The sequence below is a fragment of the Centroberyx gerrardi genome, chromosome 18 (assembly GCF_048128805.1).
Source record: "Centroberyx gerrardi isolate f3 chromosome 18, fCenGer3.hap1.cur.20231027, whole genome shotgun sequence".
Classification (NCBI taxonomy): domain Eukaryota; kingdom Metazoa; phylum Chordata; class Actinopteri; order Beryciformes; family Berycidae; genus Centroberyx; species Centroberyx gerrardi.
The window spans coordinates 14,809,863-14,834,718 of NC_136014.1; the positions used below are offsets into that span (position 1 = coordinate 14,809,863).

The following is a 24,856-nucleotide window of genomic DNA, read 5'->3' on the forward strand; positions in this document are numbered from 1 at the left end:
ATTGGCCGGGAGAGAGGTAAGACTTGGAGTGCTTGCCGTCAGCGGTCTGTTTCTGTCCCGGTCCCACTGCTCTGGGAAACTCACCTCCCAGGCGACCAGCGTTGCCACGGCACTAATCCCGAGGGACAAAAGGTGGGAGTGCCACAGAGCACGATGCTGCCGCGAGCTCTCATTGGCTGGCACAAGCCCACGCGATGCTGTGATTGGCCGGTGCCATGTTTATATACAAATTGGAGCGGTCAGAGGTCACATCCATCGATCTTGGTGGTGACATGAAGGAAAACTGACCCCCCACCACCGCCGCCGCCGCCACAAACCCCGGAACTCTAAATGGGTTTAATTCCTATTTGATACACACACACACACACACACACACATACACACACAGACAGCCCTTCTTTCTAAGCATGGGTAAGTTCAGTGGCCTGGGAGTGCAGAATTAAGTGAATACTGAGGGAGAGGGAGTGAGATTACTAAATAAAGAAGTGTCTGTGGTGTAAAAAAGCACAGACAAAAACAATACCAAGAATGTGTCTAGGGCCCCGGGTTCAGTGGTTTGCACACCTACACACACACACAGTAGCAGAGCATTCGGATTAATGTTGGATAAATGTTTTGATCCAGGGTAGGGCGTGTTGCTTTAACTAGTACTACCAAACAGGCTAAACCTCTTCCATTTGACCTGACCCGGGACCTCAACGCACTGCGCTCCACTGTACCGATACAGCTGATAGATATAATCAATACGTTTTCCTCAAACTTCAAAATGTATACTATACTTTTTTTTTACCTTAATATTCCCCTCATTTACTTCTTTGTATTTCTTGAACCCATTTAATATTCAGTTTCTCCCTTTCGCCTTTTCTATTGAGTGATGTGTATAAACTAAAGAGATTTCTGCTTGTCATTACATTTCCACCAATTGTGTGCTACAAGATTAGCGATTAAGGCAGAAAGTAGAGACGGCAAATTAATGGCATTTCTGTTGAGAATGAGAGAGAGAGAATACAGCAGAACAGAATCTGCAAAGTGGAAAAAGAGAGCTAGAAATTGAACAAAGGATGGAGAAGTAAAGGGTCAAGGGCCAAAAGTAGAGCAGAGCACCTTAGTGAAAATCTAAACATCAACAATTATGTACGTGTGCACGGCTGAGTGAGCTGTTTGAACTTGAGGCCGTGAACCACTCCTAGTTTGCGTGCAATTAGATCAAACTTCAGATCAGACTTTCACACACCCATTAGCTGAAGCCCAGAACCATGTGGGTCGGAACTGAGCCAGCGGGTTTGTGGGTCAGGGTTCGGTGTGTGGTTTTGGAATGCTGTATACTGTAGTTCTGGCTGCTGCTGCTGGCTCTGCCTGGACAGAGCCGCTTCCCAGGCTCCTGCAACCCTAACTTCCACATTACTTCTGCTCCACTGAGCCGGCAAAAGGCAGTCTCTCAAACAGCGAGTAAGCATTAAACACACACCACATACACACAACCCACAGACAGTATATCAGGTGTCTTGTATCACACTCTCATCTCTTTTCCCAGCTCATCTTCAGAGCCACATGAGCATGTCTGCAAGTTATTAGTGCCCCCGCATCCCGACCCTGCACAGCTTTCTCATGTGACCCTGTTGATGCATGTCTGCCTCCAAGTCTCTTTGCATGGGATTCATGCAGTGTGTGTTTGTGTGATTATTAGATTTCCATTACAAACCCGACTAGATTATTGGCTATATTCTCAATTACTGCATGCTGGGAGAGAAGTTAACACTGTGTGAGAACAGACTTTATACAGCATCTTTTATTTTTCGATCACACACTCACAATGAAGTAACACTTGTGTATGAGTGAACAAGTGAGAGATTGTTTTGTAATACTTAATCTCTGTCCAACATTAGGGGCAAAGCAAAGCTGATAACCCCTGTGCACTCAGGTGTTATGAAATACAGGCTACAGCATATCTCCACAAACACAATGATAAAATTGATACTTTTCAATGTCTCTTAGTAGACAACCTTTAAGCTCTGCATATGTTCGCTGTCTAAATATGCAGTTATTAGCAGCAGCAAGTACAACAGGTGATGATGGTCCCAAAATGGGTGCAGCTGGGTTTCAACATTTCTTTGCCCTGTTTTGACAATCATTGATTCAATCTGTTACACAGACAAAGCACATGGTGAACTAGACTGGACCTTCTTAATGTTGTGTCTATTCTAAGAATGAGACCTTGATTACCGAGTTGCACTCATAAGATCTCCCTTAGGCTTAAGAGTATTTTGCTTTTAAAAAGTATTGTGCTAGTTTAAGAGGCTTTTAGCGGTGTTAAGGCCTGTATGTGTACACATGTATACATCAAGACTAATTAGTGAAGCATAACAAGAGAAAAGTGTGTCAGTTGCTAAAGCCAGGAAGTACCCATTTGTTGCTAAGCCATTAAGAAGCACTTCTGCAGCTACTGTTCCTGATTTTCGCTGTTCATCTTAGGAACTACTGTGAACCTCCATTAGGGTACACTGATCCTAATCCAATAACAAGACCCCCTCTTTTCATCTCAGCTAACAACCTAGATATGTTGTTAGCTTAGCACTTCATTACCCGTATTTAACAACTGTGCTAATCACTATAGCCCCCTAAAAACACTTTAATAAGAGAGGTCTTTCTTCGCTGGGGTATGTACCGTGGTGAGAAAGGGGAAAAGGGCAGGGGACAAGAGGATGGAGGGGAAAAGGGAACAGGAAAGGAGACAATAGTGAGGAGGTGGAGTTACTGGAATTGTATGTTTGAAATGTCAAAATGAGTTAGAAGAAATCTTCAGTGTAACACTGTGCATTTCTCCTTTTCACTGCTTTGTGAATATTTCAGAGGTGAAGCTACCACATTACAGCTCAACAGTGCCCCCCATTGATAAGGCACACTCACAGCTGGTGAACTTCAATTGTATTATTTTACAATTGCATGTCAGCATGTTTAACACTGAAATCATGCTGCCATGCATTATTTACTGAGTTCATCAGGTAATCTGTGGATTTTTGAAAAGCATATTATATATTAAAATAATTATTTAGCTCCTTGTTAAATAAAAAACAATTTAAAATGCTGCAAAGAAACATTTAAAAGTACATTAAGTGCAAACAGACTCTTGGCACTGACCTCTTATCATTCCTAAAACATTCCTTCATTATTTGTACAGCATCATTCCTGACACCGATTAAACTAAAGCAGTGTCTTGCCTAAAGCAATGATCAAAATAATGGCTCTAACCATTATTATCTAGAGATTAAAAAGAAACGTTCTGGCTACAAAACTCCTACAAACACTGAGATAACCATTTGTGCTGTTGTCTAATTAAAGTAAAAACTGAGTAAAAACAGGACGCTCTTGTTAGTAAACACAAGATTGTCCTCTCTGTACAAAAAAAAGCAAACTGCTATATCAACATTAGCCAAGAGGTTACTCAGTCGGCAGGAATTGTCCTCTGGCATCAAAAAAAGGCACAGTGGAGTATTCAACTGGCATCAAAAAAGGCACCGCAGAGAATTCAAAACTGGGCAAAATCCGCCTGGACGAGTATTACAAACATACAGCAAGCTTTGTTTTGCACCACTTTGGCATCAGTGGCTCTGGCATGGTTGTTTTGGTCTGGTCATCTTTGCATAATTGGCTTCAGCACTTGCATGACATTATCTTAGAGTAATTTGGATACAGTCATTGGAAGGAGAAAGGTTTTTGGTGTAACCCTTATGCCTTGTGTGAAAGGCCACTTTTTGGCTTAGCATTCTTTGGTGGACTGGGCAGTGGAGTCTTTTACAGGCAAATACAGTATGTTAACTGTACTTGTGCTTTACAGAATGACCAACAGATAAGACTTTGACAGACTTGTCATTCAATGGCGTTCCCCATGGATGTGTTTCTCTGGTCCATTAACCCAAATTCTTAATAGGCCTAATATTAATTCATCTTCTTATTTACCTCCTTTCCTGTAGAGAGCAATGCATTTTTACAGTGTCCTCGATAATACTTTCACCTCATATCTTTCCAAAAATAGAAGGTAAGGAAATCTACTGTTTCCATGTTTTCCTTGTGTTGGACGGCACAACTCCAGGCTTTGGAACTCTCTTCCACTCTCTTCTCTAGTACCATCTGGAGCTTTCCACTAGGGGACGGGCTGTGTCTGATTCAGCTGTGGGGTGGGGTTGACTTCAAACTTTGATATAAAGGACCTGACTTCAAACACTGAAATCATCGTAAAGGTGCGAGATTCCTAATCAGCACTCAAGAGCATCTTGACTCCGGGCTCTAATAAGACTGATTCAGGGTTCCAAGAGGTTGTCGTCCACTTGGCTGGCGCAGTGAGTTGGGCTGTTCTCTGTAGAGCCATAAGACTGCTGAGGTTTAGGATCCTCTGAGGGGGTGCTGGGGGACTCAGGACTAAGCACTCTGGGAAGGTAGACCTGTGGACATACAGAGGTGAGAGAGAAGTACTGACAATACTGACTTTCTCAATGTGCGTTTTGTTTGTTCCTTTGACCTCCATGATGCGTTTGAAGTAATATGCAATGGCTGAAATATGAATCCAAAACAAAAGAATGCTGAGGATGAACAGACTAAGATCCCAGAAGTTTAGTAGCCAACCCGAGGATGCATCGGATGGCGAGAACAAATGGGAAGCCCCGAGATTCACTGCGAGAATGACGCATCTCGTCCAAACATTTGATAATCACCTAATGTGTGGTGCCAACAGGATCCAATAAGTGTCTTCATAATTTTGTCTTCATAATCGTCTTCCGCTCTGGTATTTCTTAACTTCCCTGAATTAGTTTCAATGCAGTTGCCATTTCCATGGCAGCTGAAGTGAAAGTAATGACTAACCTAACTAACCGAGCGAATGAGGAATAGGGCAATAGAATTTCCACCAAAGTCAAGAATAGGTCTGAAATTGGACTCATATAGTATATTATGGTCAAATGGAGGGTCAATAATTAGCTGTGAAATTTGTTATAGAACATGCACACTTACCATGTTGTTCTCTGCCATTTCACCTATTGTCTCCTCATCCTCCTCTTTCACCTGCAAAAGCACACAAAAAGTATAAGGGCTGAAAGTGTGCAGGCACACACACGTGCACACACACACTAAAGAGCACACAGGCACACACTCACCATGTAGTTGTGTGGACTGAGGTATTCAAAGTGTCCGAAGCAGGTGTAGCTGACGCAGATGAAGACAGTGATACACAGGATCACCAGGGTGAACAGAGACGTGTCGGTCATGAAGCCTGAGATCACCGTACGCACACACATGCAACCACACACACACACACACACACACACACAGTTAACATGGTGGCATAGGAGATTTTACTGACTTCATTAGTTAGACATACGAACAATTTTCTATTGTGACAGCTGACTCCCCTGCTGGTTGCATTCATTACCAAATACAAAAAAAAATAAATAAATACTTTAAGAATATTTAAATTAAGAATACTTAACTTGCAACATTTGTTTTCAGTAGTTTAGGCAATAATCTGTAATCTCGTAAAAGTAAATTCTAAACAAAATTCTAAAACCTTGTAAATTAGCATCAATAAATTGAAATTGAATCACTGTCATCTATACAGCACACATACACATGCAAAATGCACAAATACACTTCCTCTTTTATAAAACAAATAAATCTTCGAACAATTACGTTTAGTGGTTCCCTGTAGTTTTGCAGATCTGTAGTTTTTCAAATCAGTAGCTATGGTTAAACTGAGCACTACTGGTTCCTTTGTGCGTCTCAAACTGAACAGGTCAGTTTGCACATGCATGTCTCTCACCTGTCCTGAGGACAGAGAAGAAGTAGAGCCAGATGAGGCAGATGATGGGTGCAGCCAGGGCTTGACTGACAGCTCCCAGGTGCACCTGGCGGTCCAGGCGAGCAGGCAGATAGGCAAAGTACATGTTGTGTTTGTCCACCATGTGCTTTAGCAGGAGGTATAGGAGACCTGGTGGAGTTAGACAAACAGTCAGAATACTTTGGGTATCCAAAGCAGGTGGAGGAGGGGAAGAGATATATTGAGGAAAAGGCATAGAAATAGATACCAGACACTAAGGCCTCTGTGACAAAGTCTGTACAGAATGAGCAGATGATTGGGATGAACAAGTTAAGTAGTGCTACATGTGGCTGTGGGATGTGGAGAGTGTCAATAAGTGAGCAAGAGAACGGGAGAGAGATCTACAGGGAATATAGATGAGTGAGTGTGTGTGTGTGTGTGTGTGTGTGTGTGCAGCACTCCCAACTACTCACCAAAAGGCACAATGACAGGGCAAGTGATACTGTAAGCCATAATGACAGTAAACACACACAGGGTCCAGCCATACATGGCTCCATATTCAAACTCATAGGCCTGGTTCTGTAAACAGAAGACAACAAGAGGCTGTTGACTGTTATCAAGTACTTAAAATTACCAACAGAGTTGCAGATGTTGAGGCTGTGAGGGAAAAGTATTATACTGCGAATTCTACAAAATATTTTCTTTTCCTCTAATTTTCCCTTGACCTTGCAGTCCAAAATTGCAAGAAAAGGCGGAAAGGTCACATTTTATAGGCAAAGCAAATCCAGCTTTGATTTTACCATCTCAAGCAGCCATTGGGTCTTTTACAACCATGGATGATTTTTTCGAACTTTGTATTTCAGTTAGCACAGTCAATATAGACAGAAAAGAGAGAAGAGACCGCATAGCATAAGTCAGTGTAGTCACAGTATGGCGACCATTTCCCTGGCCAGAGCATTAGGCCACAGTAAATGGACAATGCCATGACTAACCTGTTTGACATATTTCCTCTCAGCAGCCGAGCGAGCAAGCGCCATACGGATGGTGTAAAGCAGTAACCCTGGCAACCGCAACAACTCCATCCCGGAACCCACCAGTGCTGCCGCGATCACATAGTTGACAAAAAACGCCCCTTGGTCCGGTAAGAACACACACCTCGAGTATGGGAGAGAAGAAAAAAAAAGACATTTGACAAACCATTGAGAGAGGAATAGGAAGGAAACGGTGTAAAGATAATACAATAGAATCTGGGGTAAATTATAATGAAACAATGAGCAATTCTGCACATAATACAATTAAAAATGTGTCTAGACAGAAAGATACTGCCCTTGACAAATCTATGATACAGTACATTCTTAATTAGAAGCTAGGAAAAGTGGGGATTACTTACTCAAACCTCAGTTTCCCTTCTAAGAGAAACTTTTCATCAAACAGCCAGCGGAAAAACACTGCAAGACTGATGGGGAAGAACAAAAAAAGATCACAACAGAATTAAGCAGAGTTCTGCCTGAATCCCATTATATGCCTAAATATGATCCTTGCCCTGGGAGGATTCCCCTTCTTCTTTACCTGACTGGTAAAAATCCAGGTTCAAATTTGGCCTTTTACTGTCTACACACACCACCAGTAATTGAACCAACTTGTTTCTGGAAAATAATCACATTTTGTGCCTTCTTGTTTCCTTACAACTACGTAACAGTTCTGTTCAGTTCTGTGTAACACTCAAGTCTGGAAAATTTGCTATTTTTTGCCATAACCTACAACTGGATAACATTAGCTACTCTGTAATGACAAAAACATGAACATTTTCTCAATCATCAAAAACAAAATCGGTGACAAGATCAATGTGTGTTGGGTAAATGACTTATTTATGCAGTAGAAGTTTTGTAACTGAGAGGAGACCATTTTGAAGCTGAGATCAGGATCACTCAGACCAGGGAAACCCAAACTACAACTACAACAGTTACTGCAACTAAACAATTAACTGGGGAAATTGATGCTATTTTACACTGATGGTGGTACTGATTACCTGGTGAGTCCCAACGAGGGGAGGATCAGCACCATGAACAGCAGGAAGATGTACAGCTTGTTCATCAGACTCAGCTGTTCACTGGACCTGAGATACAGATGGCACTGGATGAAGACATTTTGTTCTGCTAACAGAAACCAATTATTAGACTACTACTGTGTGTGTGTGTGTGTACCTGGTCCAGTGTGCCTCTCCCAGTGTAGAATAGTAGACTATGGTAGGCAGCAGGGCAGAGAAGGTCCACAGCAGGAGAGTGGGGAAGAACTGACTGATGATTGCACTCTGAAAGGAAAAAGAAAACACTGTGCATTCATAGTTTTAGACGACACAATTGCGTCAAATGAGTCTGCATGTGAAGGCTTACATTGAGGTAGTAGATGGGCTTGGTGACGTTGAACTTGTCCATGGTGGTCATAATGATGGAGGGAGTGGTGAGGAAGGTGAGCAGGAAGAAAAGGAAGAAGTTGAGCAGCACCCAGCGCAGAAACCAGCGAACACCCTGCACAGAGAGATTGTCCCTGGGAAAGAGAAAAGACAGAAGCAACTGGATAGTTACACAAGGAAAGGCAGTGCTAAGGAGAGAAAACATTCCAGTGGGGTACACACTAGTCCCTCACACTTCGATTTCCATTCAAACCTCATATTCTTTACATCATCAGTGAACCAAATCTAAATATCTATTTTGTAGTTTTGCTACATTTTACATTTAGCAGACATTCTTATCCACAGTGATTTACAGTGACACACTGGCTGTCGCGGGACCAAATCTGTGATCTAACAATTACAGGATGCTCTCTGTAACCACTAGACTGCCCTGTGCCAAGGGTGGTAGTCTGTCATGATGTTAGCTATGAGGGCTTTTACATATTTTGCCATCAACAGATGGTAAAATGATACAAATTCAAACAAAACTCAAATATTTTTCATGCTTTTTTATACAAATATCAGTGCAAACAGTTAACCCCCCCCCCAAAAAAAAAAACCAAATAAATAAATACAAAAAATAACTAAATCTAGAATTAATACGTTAAACATAAGTCTTGATGAATGAAAATGAATGAATGAATGAATGAATGAATGAGCTTTAAACATGGAAGTATGCCTTTACACAATTGCTTTACACTGGGCTCTGTCATGCTCCACGATGAAAACAAGGTAGCAAATGTGATTCACACAAAATTATGCGTGATCCAAGCTTGATCACAAGTGGCCAGAGAAGTCATGTGGACTTATGTGATCTCGGCATCAAAACACATACAGTACGTAGCAACAAGGATGGCTGATAACAGTCGATCTGTACACACAAGCATAGGACAAAGCAATGCTCAAGTCAATAGGGAAACCTTCACTATGTTTTACTACTTTGCGCAGTCTTTTATGGACAGAAGTAAATGGCCCACCTACACAAAGTGGGGCTTACCGGAAAGCTCTTCTCCTCTAGTTCCAAAGGAAAAAAACAGCATCTCTCTAGCTCAAAGTACTGATAAGCATGAGTTGCTATCGCAGCGATACCTCCAGCGGTATCGCCCGTAGTACCCTTGTCCCCAGAGGGTAAACAGTGCACATGGTTTGTAAGTAGCGCAAATAAAGGGTTGGTGTTTCGAGCCTTACCAGTACACATTCTTGGGGTGGGGTGCATAACTGACCCTCCAGTTCCTCACTTTCAGAGGTCCGCTGTTGGCTGAAGGCTGGGGCTCCCTCCCACAACAACACCTTGATCTTCCATCACTGCTGTTTCTGCCCCCACAGTCCAGTGCATTGAAGTCTTTCAGAATGCTGAAGGGAGCAAATGACAACTGTCAATAATACACATCAACAAAATCAAACTGTTTATCCTAAAAAAATGTCAGATGCTTTAAACATGGGTGCTATGGACAGATTGGCTGAGATATAAAGTATTATAGGTCTGGGGTTAGTTCATTAAAAATTCAAGGAGGAAGCACACATAGATATAGATACAAATACAGGCAGAAATATACACCTTAAAGTGTACTCACTACTTGGCCGTAGCCTCGGACTCCAGAGTGACAAAGGCCATCCCCAGGGGGCGCTGTGGCACCAGTTCTATCTGCTCCCTCACTTGCTTCAACAGGTCTGCTTCTTGACTGTGGTAGTACTCTATGGCATCTACCTGAAGGAACAAACATAAACGCGCACACACACATCCACACACATGCACAGAAAATATGTTCAACTAATTCATAAACAGCTCAAAATGAAACCCATTAAAATATTGTGGCACAGATCATCCTGTGCTGTGGAGTTGCAGTTAAGTGTTTATTTGTCGTTGTGCTACTGGACATAATGGTTGCATATACAGTGACAGAAAACAGTAGTAAGCTGCTATAGCAACGGTAGACAAAGATATTGTCATCTATGTGTAAAATACTTTCTTCACTCACTACCACTGTAAACCAATAACACTGAAACAACCTTTTTGTTCTACCTCACAATTTAGAGCTCTGCAGACATACGCAACCTATATGCAGTCTAAGCTTACTTTCCTCAAGAGCTGAAGAGATCTTAACATGAGACTAGAAGTAACAAAATACCATGCGTTACACTGTCAAATAGTTTGATCCACCTCACCTCCTCACAGTTGGGACAGCAGCAACAGAGGTGACTGCACAAACGGGGGTTAATCATTTCACGTTTCCCCGTTCTCTCCATGACCCGCTCATAGTAGCGCAGGTTTTTGCCAGCACGCACCCTGTGGTGGAAAAAAACCCCAACAACAACACACAAGTTGCTTTAGCTTAATAACTGAGAATTACATAGGTTAAAAAACATCCAATCCCTCAACATTACTTGAACAAAGACCTGAAGAGACTTCTTCCTGGTTTCTTACCTCTCCTTGTCAAGGTGCATGAGCTTGGCCACGTCATAGGCTAGGGTCACAGCACACACTCGACAGGAAGGGTACGCCTCTCTGTAGAAAACCAGTACTGACATTGAGGAATGGAGCAGATGGCAATTGAGACCTCAATTCAAGAACCCAGCGTACAACAATCCAGTCTACTCACATGAAATGAGTCTTTACGTCCTCCTCTGTGGCGTTTTTAGGGACTGAACACACAAACAAGGAGTTTCTAGTCTACAAAGAGAAAGCCAGGATGACAGATCAGAGTTAGGCACCAGTGTATGGATGAGTGACACTCAGCGTCTACTAGTTTAATTTGGGTGCAATTCAAATCAGACTTTGATCACATTGTAATCTGTTCAGGCTTTCATTATGCATGAAGCTCTACATAGTCTGGATGCAATCCAACACATGTATGAGCAATGTCAAGAGATGGGAAGAGCAGGAATGTGGACACTATCGTGGACACGTAATGTGGATACTATTTAAATAAATACAGCCATTAGAGACAGGTAACAGACATTCAGGTAGAAGTGTGGATGCCCAGAGATGTGGTCCCGTAAAATCAAATCTCAGAAATGTCAGGAAGTCAGAGACTCACCGCCTCCCTGCCCATGCCTTTCATCTGTGATGTGTGGCGTCGCAGCAGAACGACCGTCAGGATCAGGTACAGAACTGCGAACACTGTGTGCAGCCATAGGAGTTTGTTACTAGAGGCAAAAAGGGTTAACAACAGTTAGCATTTTTGCCATGTCTAAACCAAACATATTTCACTGCAATACAAGCTTAACTTTCCCATATTACATGTCTACATATCTGAATATTTTATATTTTTTTGTCTGTATATTGATATAGTTTATCTGTATATTCTGATAGTTACTCCTTTTGAAGATTGCCAACAGTTGTCCTTCCAAAGCTGTATGGATCATTGCCTGAAAGAAATAAACAGTTTTTTTTAAGCCAAATTAAAGATTATGTTTAAAGCTCTATTTTTATAAAATGGTAAAAAAGTTCCGAGGCACAGGAAGATGGGCAGAGGAAAATTAGAATACAAACGACAAAGGTGGTGAGCCATGCCCTACCCATGCCACTGAAAATCTACAATAACCCATCTCTGAACATCACCTTGAAAAAAGCCACACTAGAGAGTCAGTGATTATGAAACTGATAATTCCGGTCCTCGGTTTTGATTGGCTAAGTCACATTTGAAACCATCATAAAATACCCAATAAATGCACACCTGTGACCCATAAATCTATACATGAAATAGCATTGAGAATGGATAGGGCGATTTCTAGAAAAAAATTACAGTATATTAGCTATTTTGGCAAGGGAGCCATAAAGTACATTTTTGGACACTGGTCACCATTGTACACTTGTGTGGTGCCAAATGAAATAACACCTCTTAACTGTTCTAAAAGCACTGTAAAGCTGCTTGTGGCTTATTGCTTAAAAGATAGAAAATAATGCCAAACTCACCCAGCAAGTCTCCAGTCAGGTTGACAGGCAAGATGATCCCGACGGAGGTGACAGTAATGATCACCAGCAGGACGATCAGGTGACGCTGGAAGGACAGGTAGTGGACCGCGTCGATGCCACATTTGGCCTTTATCTTTTCATCACTGAGACACACACACACACACAGGTTAGAGGGAACCAACCCACACACACCTTGTGTGCACATGCATCAAAAACACATTTGGTTAAGTCACAAACTGAGAAACACAGCAACAGACACAAACAAATTACAAGAACTGAGAATCACTCACTCCATTCTGAGGATGTAAGGCAGCCAAGAGCAGCAACCCTGCACAGAAACAGAGACATGTTGATTACTATGGCATACAGCAACGAAGACAGTAAATGACAGTAAATATGTTGATCCTATTGATAAGTGATAGTTCTCGTCTGGTATCCCAAAAGCATCTTAGGACTAAAACCATTAATACAACAGTATGTCAAGTCAATGAAACAAAGATGATCTTGGAGCCCAGCACAGTGCGATTCAAAATAATTCTGCATTCATTTGGCATCTTAAAATAGCAGTGTTGATAAGAGACCAGTTTGCCACAATGATGTGATGACTGATTGTGTATATGACGTGACAACTCTTGATCAGTACTGCTACTCTAATAAGCTTATATTATGAATACAGATTTTGGTGATGAAACTGATGACAAAAATTGGCTTTTCCATACCAGTTCATACTCAGGGTCCTCAGTACTGGACACACAGGATGACATGCGTCCATAGCGACGGTGTGATGACTCATTGAACCTGATACACATAGAGCAAGGTGAGTATCAAAGACAAAGTCAAACTAACAGATTAAAATCAACCATAACATTCCTCAATTATTATTTAATTATTAAGTTTACTCATTCTGGTACATCCCTATTCAAGGGTCCAACAATAAAATGTAACTGTGTGAGATCATGAACTGACCCTTCATTGGCCGAGACCAGCGCCAGACGCCCATAGTCCCAAACCTTCCTCCTGATGATAGAGAAGAGGATCAGCAACACCTGTAGGTGGCATGAAACACAGAACCAATAAGTTTTCACCTCATGAGTCACAGTGACCAATCAACAGGCTTATTAGATATCTTGAAATTAATTAAACGGTGCTAGGTAAGAGAGGTGCAATGTCTCAGTTAGAATAGTGTATTGCATATATTGCATGACTGGAAGAACTTTTTTGTGCTCTGCTCATAGTAGAGGAGATATTAATCAGTTCAGAACAATATGATGAAAATGTAAAGAAGGTCTTTTGGTGGAGAATGTATCTGGCCTACTCTGCATGAGAGAGAGAGAGAGAGAGAGAGAGAGAGAGAGAGAGAGAGAGAGAGAGAGAGAGAGAGAGAGAGAGAGAGAGAGAGAGAGAGAGAGAGAGAGAGAGAGAGAGGGAGAAAGAGAGTAATTGTGTGGTGGAGTGCCAACCCAGCACTGACAAACACACAAACACACAGATACAAAGTGTGACTTCTATCTTGATGCTTTGGCAATACTATTCTTAACTTTCATGCCAATAAAGCACACTGAATTGAACTGAGGAAGAGACAGACAGTCAGACAAGTGGTCACACGTTTTTCATTGTGACTGTCACTTGATCAGAATCACAACATGCATTGCATACACACACGCATACTGTATAATTACACACACACACACACACACACACACACATAAACACACCAGGAAGACAATGAAGTCGAGCAGCAGTACGATGTGCACCCCTCCGAAGCTGACCCCCTTGAGAACGGTGCTCTGCGTGGAGCTGAAGCAGCTGCTGTTGTCCACATTGCCAGAGGTACCGTTGGTGACCGGCAGGGGCTCCTGGTCCCACCACAGGGACGACATCACCGGAGCAGAGCGAGGGGTCAGACTGCAGAGACTGATTCCAACTGTGGGAGTCGCTGGAATCAACTCCTTGACTCCTATAGATTACACAAAACATAGAACGCTGCATTTGAGACCGCTGTGTATGTGGCACCCAAAAGGCTAAGCTGTGACAACTCTTTTATTTGGGAATACTCTAGAGCTAATTCATGCAAATTAAGTCATCTGAGTAATGTTGCAAGAGTAATAACATTAAATTTTTTTCATCAATTTACTTTAAATGCATGAATTCATCTTTTCATGCACAATACCACTCTAATCCATACTCAGCTCAGCATCCCTGGTTGCATGTAGCCTACACCTACCTTGGCTCTACGCTGTGGAGACAGCCATAGTATGCACAGGTAGTTTCTCAGACAAACCAGTGAATGAGCACTACACTACAAACCCAATGCACACTCCCACTTGAAGGGAGAAGTCCCGCCTTCATGTTAACACAACTGGACAATTGGTCAAATGGTATACCTCTTGACCATTTAGCTATTTTACTTATTTTATGTAAAGAGACAAAAAACTCATTGGTCGAAAAAAAATTCTCAAAAGTCCGTGCTCGATCCTCCACCACAACTAGAGTAAGGTGGTATTCTGAATCACTGTAGCCTGGTTTCTTAACTATGGGGTTTAACCCTAAATAGGTCATGGACCAGTTACAGGTGGATCCCATTAAGAGACATTTACCAATAAGCAGGCCATGATATAATAACTATCTGCTGTGTTATTACAGTGAACACCTACTGTAGAAACCTAGCTTGGATGTTAAGAGGAGGGGAGGGTGGGTGAGAGCAGGCATGTCATTGGAGATCCCATTACTGATGTTTCACTGAATTAGTCCCACCCTGAATTGCGCTCAATTCTAAATTCTGACTTCCCAGAACCAGAGGCGGCAGGTTTTCATTCCAACCAAAGATTACATCAAGGGATTTCACTGATTACCACAGCTTCCACCAGAGAGGAGGAACTGTGAAAATCGTCTTGTGTAGTATTTGGTGGGAATGAAAACTTGCATACTCTCGGCCCTCTATGGCACATGACTGCTCATTCCTGGTGTATATATTCTGAAACTGTAGCATCACTGTGGTTTCTATTTCCAATTTTCATAAGAATGAACCCAGGATTTGGGGAATTTTCTCGTGGTCCGCTGTTGAACCATGGCTCGGAGGAAGGCAAAGATAAAATGATTCAGTACAAGACTCCATGTCAAATCCCAGCAGTCACAAGTCATTACCAGAGCCGTCGTGCCCCACCTTACTTGAAAGAGATCAGCTTTGAGTCACGCGGACGCAGTTATGATGTTGCCGAACCATAGACTTCTGTGTTACCCGTGACATTAAAATAACAACAAAATTGTGTACAAATGACAACCTAAAGATAGATAATGTTAACTATGTTCTTCGCTTGCGTGACACTGCAGACAATTTGCAATGCGATACACAGTGAAGCTTTCCTCTGTTTATTTCTTAACAGCTGTTAGCTATTTTGACACTTGGCCACTGTAAGGACTGCCTGCAGAGACAAGCCGTCGTTGTTGTTGTAATGTTAATACTGTGTGGACGCACCCAGCCTAGTTAGCTAACACGTAATTACTTGTTATAATGAATTAAACAGGCTAGACGAACCACTCCAAAGCCGAAGTCAAAAAGTAAACAAACTAAGCTAACCTAACGTTACTATCTTACCTCAGCCAACACAGTAATGAAAACATCCGCTAAACTAACTAGCACTTGTTGTCATGCTCAGGACATTTCTCCAAAGGCTAGAAATCGACATTTGTGTTTGCAAGTGTGTGGGATGTGGACGAACCTACCTGCTGTTTATCTGTCAAAACGGAAACCTGTCGTTGCTACTTGTGTAATACCCGAAGTAGTAAACAGGAACTCCACCTAACGAAGTTTGAAATTGCTCTTCATGTTACACATCCGCGTATGCGCAGAGAGTCGGCTCGTGCGGAGTGGTCGCGTTCCAATCATTGAGCCAGTACCTCACCGAGGGTCCTCTCATTTTCTCCTTCGAGACTTGTGGCAACTAACGCATTAACGCGGGATATTTTATTGACATATTTACACGCAAGAATGTCCATGTTTAGGGAGACATCTGTAAAATGGAGTAGCTGCTTCACCCATTCCTCCCCACTGGGAATGAGGACGGGGAAAACAAAAAAAGAAAAAAATCACTGTCATATTCATCTTTCTGGGACTAACTTATGTGTCTTAGTGTACTAGTATTTATAGTGACCTTATCATAATTTGTGGGGGTTTTTTGTTTTTGTTTTTTAAATCCCGTATGGTAGGGTTATTGTCTGTGGTATTTTTTTTTAGTAATTGCATATTTTAAATTTCTGTAGGGCTAGTTCCTTTTCATACGAGAAAGAAAGTCTTTTGAAAAAACAAATGCCTGGAAATACATTAATCTGTATCTGTTCAATAAATTATATTCTTACCAAACAATGAACTATTATGTTGCTGCAAAGAGATGTTACTAGACAGGGATGGTTGTAACAGGGAATAGTTACGCTACTTTCAATTTCTGCTATCGGGAGCAACCCTGTGATTAACTTTGTATATTTGCTGTAGCTGCATAAAGGCCGTCAGTCCCAAGCCCACATGTGGAAAGAGTGAGTGAATAAAACTGGAAATTTTACAGCCAAATTCATGATTTTGAGGTTAATGTTTTTTTTGTTTTTTTTTAACCACACTTGTTTTTTGGATAGCACAGTCTGTGTAACTATTGTAATTATCAAAGTTAGAATAGGATAGGATCAGCAAACTTTGGAGATAAATATCATGTGCTATTAAATGGCTGCAGGGTTGGGGATAGTTGTAACAGAACAGTTTATAAATTAACTCAGTTAACACATACAGACATGTGCACAAATACACGGTTCTGTTCAAAACTGAGGTCAAATTACATGCACATGACATTTGTTTGTTGTTAGCATTAAACTTCGACACACACACACACACACACACACACACACACACACAGAGAGAGAGAGAGAGAGAGAGACACTGTCCTGTTAAATGTTACAAATGGGATAAAAATGGAATAAACTTACATCTAACCCTGGGTGTGGGGTATGATGTAGCATTTCTCTCCCTGCCTTTGAGAGAAAATAACTCCCTCCCTGAACAGACAGGTGTAAGAGGTTTACACCAAATTTTGAAAGATCTAACTCAAATAAGCAAGGAGATGCAAAAAGTGTTACAACCGTCCCCGGTCTCCCCTGGGCCCACAGGCTCACTGAGTGTTTATGGACTGCTGGGTAACTAGTCTGGGCTACAGCACATTTCCCTACATTCACTACTTCCTGCTTCAGCTTTCCAACAGAGCTATTTTTGCACTTGACAGGACAACACTTGGCATTTCCTTTTGCCATTAACTACAGCTACTGGATATATTATGACTGATGCCACACATCAGTCATATATAAATGCTTATTAAATTCTCTTTCCAAGCAAACTGGACAAGGCCTACATCACCAACCTCTGGCACAACTGACTAATTAAGAATAATTGAAAGATTTGTTTGATGTGTTTGATACGTTTAACTTGTGATTCAGCTGACTCACTCACTGTCTTAGCCTAATTGCCAGGAAGGACATTTCCCCATTCCAGACAGCTGACTTGAGGTGACACCTCATGGAAATGATGTGAGGAATGTGTTGAGTCTTTTATCAAGATTAAATTCATAGAGAAGTCTATTGTATGCGAGCACGTGACAGAGCTAGAAAAGAGAGAAAGACACAACATACAACACACAGTTTTGGGAAGGAGATAAAACGAATGGGACTTACTTTAAAGCAGATCTGTTGCTAGAGCATCAACAGAGTCAAACAGAATAACTAAAAGAAGAAGGAACAATTGAAAGAGATGAAACATTTTTTCAGTTTCTACATTTTTGCCTCAGTGTTTCTGTACCAGGTCTATGGTAACCATGATAATATTATGAATGGGATGTCTGCCACAGCACCTGGTGACATTATTATTGGGGGACTATTCCCAATACATGAAAGTGTTAACATTACCATTGCAGAAGATGGCAGAGAGACACGGACTTGTAACAGGTACGTTTTCACCCTGACATGTGTTAAGTGGTGTTAGCATGGGTACAGTACACTGGGCACTGGTCATCGTGTGTGTGTGTGTGTGTGTGTGTGTATGTTTATTTATAGAGTCCATTTGGTTTGCGTCCCTCAGGTTCAACACTGCTCGGCTGGTCCAGTCTCTCATGATGGTGCAGATGGTGGAGGAGGTAAACAGGAGGCATGAGTTGGGGAACCTCAGCCTGGGCTATCACATCCTGGACTCCTGCTCCGATGTGACCACCGCTCTGGAGCAGAGCCTGGCCTTCATGAGGAGAGGCAGCGGGGAAGGTCAGTAATTGATTCAGTAATTGATCCTGGAAGATGTCCAATCAATAGCAGAATCTGAAATCTGAAAATGCATTTTTAGGATCTCTGAGATTAGTTAGAGACAACACAAAACATCAGGATCAGATACATGACACATGGATTAGTCATTTAACGACCACAAAAACCGCTAAAAAAAGAATATGGGAGGATAAAGCAGGACAACTTTCAAAAACATTTTTATGGGAGTAAAGTTGGTGCAAAAAATGTTCACAGTTTTTAAATTTGCTACAATAACATGACTTGAGGTTATTGTTACTACCAGCATCACTCTAAAGTCAAATTTACATAGTCATATTTGAATATTGGGCTAGGTATTCAGTGAAGTATCTTTTGTTGGGCTCATTTCCTGCATTGAATGCAAGGGTTTGACTGACGGTTAAAGGGAAAACATCAGAGTTACTGAATTTTCTGCTCATCTCTTTCATTTCTCAGCTGCCGTTGTTATATCATTCTGTTTCAAGTTACCTTACCCTCTGCTGCTTGTTGGATCCCATTTAGTCTGAAACCATCGAAACCCCTTTAAATTTTCCAGTAACTATTGAACTAACTAGACATCCTAGTCATTCCAAAGCCATAATCCATCATTGTACACTCTGCGTTGTCACTTTTGGGTAGAGAAATAGCTTCTTCATTTCTTCTGTTCTTTAATAATTGGCAGCATGTTAGCGGACATGTAGTATTTGAATCAAAGTACATAGAAGTAATATTATATATATATTGAAAATTATAGCTTATTTATAACTTATGTTATTTCACGCATTAATAAATAAAAACAAGGGCTGTAAAGAATGTCCCTGCACCTTTGCTTTACCATTCTCAAACTGCCCTCCTCAAACACAGAGCACCAGGCAGATTTACACATTAATAGTTTTGTCAGTATTTGTCTGAGAAAAATACAGATTTTAGCACACTGAATTAGAACTGATTTGATAGAAAATGTATGAGGAAAGCATGTGGATGTGCCAAATGGATCTGCAGCATTTACATTTTTCTCATCTAATTTCTCTGGACCAATATGGATATTATTTATAGGAACAAATCTTTTAAGGTCTCAGTTGGACTATGAGAGTACTGCTGTCACACCATATGGCAATGGCATATGGTATATTTCTTTCAGCATCCATTCACAAAACCTGGTGCATGCCATGTGTTTCTGGGCAGTTTTCTGAAACCTTTTATTTATTTAGGGAAGGTTCACTGAGCACACACTTCCACAGTCACACACATTTCCAATTACAGCACAGTCTTCTACTATATCAACTGAGCAGCTCTGGAGCAGTTGGGGGTCAAGTAGCTGGTTCAAAGGTTACCTTGACAGTAGCTGTGACCCTTATTTGTTCACTTTTCCTGCCCAAATGTTTTTAATGAATCTGGAAAAAAATCTGGAAGCAACCATCTGGTCACAAGAGCACTAATCTAACCTTGCTGTCTTGAATAAGAAGATATTTTACAAGGTAACATAAATTTGCCACTGACAATTCCATTTTTTTTTTAAAATTTTGACATTTATAGCCATATTCAGATCCCATGAAGTGCTTTCACTGGAAACCGGAGGAGGACTTTAACAAGTGTAACACATACATTTTTCAAATCTCAGTATTAAAGGGACCTTGCCCCAAATCACAATAGTGAAGCTAGGCAATGGGACATGGTCTATGGATAATGTAAAATAGAGGTGTAATGAAGAGAATACCCCCAAAAATGAAATAAATTTGTATTTTTCTTAAAATATTTCAAGAAAAAGTAATGCAAGTGATGTAAATGATGACACAAAATTAAAATAATGACTAACAAAGTGTCTCCTAATCCTTAGGTGAGGATAGCAGTATGGATGGTGCAGAGCTCCCCTCCCCACCTGTCTTGGCTGTCATCGGTGGTTACCACTCAGAGATATCCATAGCGGTTGCTAGGCAACTCAACCTGGAGCACATCCCTCAGGTATGACTGAGCTTAAAGACCTCTTGATTCAAGTAAAACTGCTAAATACTGTTGGATGATAGAGTTCTGCATTCGTATAGCTCCGAGCTAGGATCTGAATTGCAGAAAATGAGTATCAAGAAAAGGCAAACTTTGCCCAACCCAGCACTATTCTAAGATATAAAAGAGTAGAATAAAGATCAATTTGTCATGTGGTTATAGCTCTTGTATAACACGTTTCTTCATTCTTTACAGATAAGTTACGGTTCAACCTCTGGTCTCCTGAGTGATAAGAACCGCTTTCCAAACTTTATGCGGACAGTACCAGAGGACGATCACCAGGCGCGTGCCATCGTCCAGATTCTGAAAGAGCAGAATTGGACCTGGGTTGGTGTGGTGACAACTGATGGCGACTATGGCCGCTATGCGCTTGACCGCCTCCAGCATCATGCCGCAGAGAACAACATCTGCCTGGCCTTCACCTCTATCCTACCAGATGTTCTGAGTGACTATAACCTCAAGGGCCGCATTAAGGCGACAGTCAAAAGCATTATTGACAACCCTAACGTCAAGGTCATCGTGTCCTTCGCCAAGCCCGACCATATGATGTATCTTTTTAACAGTCTTCTCCAAGATTGGCGAGGCAGGGGGAAAGTTTGGGTGGCCAGTGACAATTGGTCAGAGTCAAGGCGCGTGTTAAGGAACTGGACTCTGAGTGATGCAGGAACCATCATTGGGGTCACTCTTAAGTCTGCAAACACATCCAAGCTTCTGCAGTACCTCAGTAATCTTGACGTAAACCCTGACGACCACAAGAACAACACTTTCTTGCATAGGTTTCTACAGGAACATGGGGAAAAACAGCAAGGATTGGGGTATAAACAAAGTGTAGGCCTTGAGGTTGCACAGAAGGCCAGTTCAACACAGGGAGAATTGGGTATGAGACTCGATCGAGTGAAGAGAGACAAGCCCGTAAAGCCCAGTGACTCAGCCAATGAGATGCTGAAGAAGAAGATATACCCGTATGCTGTGTTGAGTGTGGGGTTGGCAGTTAGAGCTGTTGCACAGGCTGTGGCAGATCTCTGTGTTAACAGGGACTGTAAGACAAGCCAGAGACTGCAGCCCTGGGAGGTGAATACACACACACAAGCACACACACACACACACATAAATGTCTGAGCACATACACACTCACTCATGACATTATATGCTTGAAAGTCACGTGAAAATGTGATTCTCTTTTCACATGATCACAAATTCACTCCATGTTCATCATTTTGCACTTTCAGTTGAGGGGAGCCCTACGGACAGCCATGTTCCACATGGATGGGCAATACTACACATTCGACAAAAGAGGTGACCTCAACACAGGATATGATGTCATCCTTTGGCGGCAGATTTCACCAACGTTTGTGGACGTGCATGACATCATAGCTTATTACAGCATACAAAACAAGAAATTGACTTTTACCTCAGGACAGGATTTCGTCAATCTCACAGTAATAATTTTCATTCCTTAATTTTTCTTTCTCTCTAGACTGCTGTCATTGCTTCTCCTTCTCCGGTCTTTATTTCTATTCTCTGTTTCACTGTTTCACATTCTCTGTCTCTGTCACACTCTATCTGCATTTCTCAAATGGCTGTCCTCACATCTTATTGTAATCAACTCTACTCATGAAGAAACTTTGTATTCCCAGGAAGAGGTGGTTTCCAGGTGCTCAAACAGCTGTGCTCCAGGCTTCAGGAGGCAGTCAGCTGTGGGACAGCCTGTCTGCTGCTATGAATGTGTCCCCTGCCCTGAGAACTACTTTTCCAGTGACACTGGTGTGTATTAGTTGCACCTTAACTTTGACTCCCCTGGAACCAGGCTATTGCAAATTAGGAGGTATGAGCAATGTCCAGCTCAAAAGACAATAGAATATAACCAGTCTTGTGTTGTTTCTAAGCATTCCTCCTCTGTTTCTAGATTCTGCGGTGTGTCGTCACTGTGACACTGACACCCATTACTCCAGGATGGGAAGCGCCAGCTGCACCCGCAAGAAAACTGTCTTCCTCGGTTGGGAAAATACCTATTGTATTATACTGCTGGCCTTTACTGCCCTGGCGGCAGCGCTCACCCTCGTTGCTGGGATCATCTTCATAGTTTACTGGAACACCCCTGTTGTGCGGGCGTCTGTGGGCCCCATCTCCCTCCTTCTCCTCCTTTCTCTCTTGGGCACCTTTGTGAGTGTGGTCTTTTTTGGCGGTAGGCCCACTAGGTGGCAGTGCCAAGCGCGGCAGATACTGTTTGGCCTCAGCTTCACCCTGTGTGTCTCATGCATCCTGGTCAAGTCCTGTAAGATCGTCTTTGCCTTTGAGTTTGACCCCAGTGTACAGAGGGTCCTGAAGAAGCTCTACAAGCCCTACATCATCATTGCAGTGTGCATATCGCTTCAAGTAGTCATCTGTGGCCTGTGGCTAGCACTCCAGTCCCCAAGGCCCAAGTGGGAGCTACTGAAAAACAAAGAGGAGCGCCTGTTCAAGTGCGATGAGAGGTCATTTGGTGCATTTGGAGCCATGCTAAGCTACATTGGCCTGTTGGCTCTCATTGGCTTTGTTTTTGCCTTCAAAGGCAGGAAGCTGCCTCATAGTTACAACGAAGCAAAGTTCATCACCTTCGGCATGTTGATCTACTTCATCTGCTGGATCATCTTTGGCCCAGTGTATGCCAATGTCAAAGGCCTGTACAGTCCAGCGGTGGAGATGGGGGTTATCCTCATCTCAGCCTTCGGCATTCTGTTTTGTCACTTCCTGCCAAAGTGTTACATCATTCTGTTCAAGCAGGAAGCAAACACAGAGAGCGCCTTCCAGCAGGATATTAGGAGCTATTCCATGGGTGAGATGCTAGTTGAGGGCGGAGCGCACCAGCTCTCGCCTCCGTTGGGCTCTGGAGGGCACCAAAACTTAGCTTTAGAGATGGAAACACCAGCATCAAATTCAGTGCCGGACCAGAGGTCGGCCACGGGGCCGTCGCTCTCTGATTTTCCAGACTCTAAGCCAAGGCCCACTGAGCAGCTGAATGAATACATTTTGAAGAATAGTCGTAAGCAGTTAAAGAAATATTCAAGCTTCCCGGCATGAATACCAAAGTGATTCAACAGGATTGAACATTTCATTACAATGTTCACAACTGCAGCACACAATGAAACAATTCAAATATTATCAATATATTATGTTAGAAGATTTGTGCATCTGAAAAGGATTTTGTGTAAAGGACAACAACCGTGAAAAAATGAATGTAGGCAGAGAGTGTAAATGAAAAGTGCATAAAACAATTATTCACAATTAAGCTTTGGTATTAATCATGTTATACTGATGTAATAATTCCCAGGGACGACAAACCTACACACAGCAGACAAATTGGACAGAACACTGTATTCTGTGTTCTGTGTGCTGTATTAAATCCTGAGAAAACCCACAGAAGAAGAGAAAAAAAGGTTTTTGGCCCTTCTAAGCATCTTGCCCCAATTGTGTTCATGTTGTTACTGTACTTGACTGGTAGAGTAATGTGGAGAATTATCACAAAGTCCCTGACATTACAAGAATATCTTGATCACATACTATATATTCAGTCCAGATATCAGTGGTGGTTGAGATTGAACTGCAGTGATCAGTAATAATGAGCAGTGTGCTGCCATTTTCGATTATTACGGATATGGATATGATTATCTGTTTCTCTGTTTTGTGTATGTCTATTTATAAAAATATGTGATGGCTGAGATTGAAATGCATCTTTCCAGGGGTTGAAATCACTTCACACAAAACTATTAATTACTGAGGCAAAGGCAATTACCTATCTTGAAAGGATTTAAATTTCAGTTTACCATATCATTTTTTTCCCCCAGCAGATAAACTATCATTGTATTCTATTTTGTTTGATTTTCTTCTGATAGACTATGAAATGGTCAATATATTCCAATATGTAGAAAGCAGGCTCTCTGACATTGTCTTTTCTCTCATAGTTGCCTCCTGGAGTTGGCAAAAATATTTTTTACATCAAGCTATATTTAGTGTTCCATGGAACAGGGTTTGGCATTTGTTTCATAGGCTACGAAAAGATTTCTTGAACTGATAACGGCACTCACTATGCTGGACAACCAGTAAAAAAACAAAAACTTCCTCTTCCTTGTCATGTATTTTTGAATGGAGTAGCTGTTTTCCGCTCCAATGAAACAGAAAACTCACTTTTGACCAATCCCACACATGCTATATGGGTAAGTTTTATTATCATTTGTTTGTTTCCCTGTAGAGAGAGACAGAGAGAGAGAGAAAGACTGTGTGTGGCATATATGAGAGAGAGAGAGAGAGAGAGAGAGGGAGGGAGCAATAGTGACAGAAGAAACAATGCCACAGAGACAATGACAGACTGATGAGAAACAACAAATGACAGTGGCACTGC

General features: G+C 41.8%; 2 protein-coding genes across 2 annotated transcripts; one reads left to right on the forward strand and one right to left on the reverse strand.

Moving 5' to 3' along the window:
* Positions 1-1,783: 1,783 nt before the first annotated feature.
* On the reverse strand, positions 1,784-16,005 carry tmem63a (transmembrane protein 63A). The gene is made up of 23 exons (XM_071919015.2): positions 15,898-16,005; positions 13,890-14,131; positions 13,141-13,220; positions 12,894-12,972; positions 12,465-12,502; positions 12,175-12,317; positions 11,576-11,627; positions 11,297-11,405; positions 10,859-10,929; positions 10,684-10,764; positions 10,425-10,545; positions 9,833-9,966; positions 9,447-9,611; positions 8,200-8,353; positions 8,011-8,117; positions 7,836-7,922; positions 7,197-7,262; positions 6,799-6,961; positions 6,280-6,385; positions 5,810-5,977; positions 5,148-5,263; positions 5,005-5,055; positions 1,784-4,439 (listed from the first exon to the last, which is right to left on the reverse strand). Exons 2-23 carry the CDS (start codon positions 14,052-14,054, stop codon positions 4,299-4,301), a joined length of 2,397 nt encoding a protein of 798 aa, XP_071775116.1. The 5' UTR covers positions 14,055-14,131; positions 15,898-16,005; the 3' UTR covers positions 1,784-4,298.
* Positions 16,006-17,860: 1,855 nt separating this feature from the next.
* LOC139917042 (G-protein coupled receptor family C group 6 member A-like) lies at positions 17,861-24,201 on the forward strand. The gene is made up of 7 exons (XM_071906098.2): positions 17,861-18,153; positions 18,287-18,462; positions 20,315-20,439; positions 20,674-21,549; positions 21,708-21,917; positions 22,116-22,242; positions 22,385-24,201. Exons 1-7 carry the CDS (start codon positions 17,960-17,962, stop codon positions 23,536-23,538), a joined length of 2,862 nt encoding a protein of 953 aa, XP_071762199.2. The 5' UTR covers positions 17,861-17,959; the 3' UTR covers positions 23,539-24,201.
* Positions 24,202-24,856: the final 655 nt, after the last annotated feature.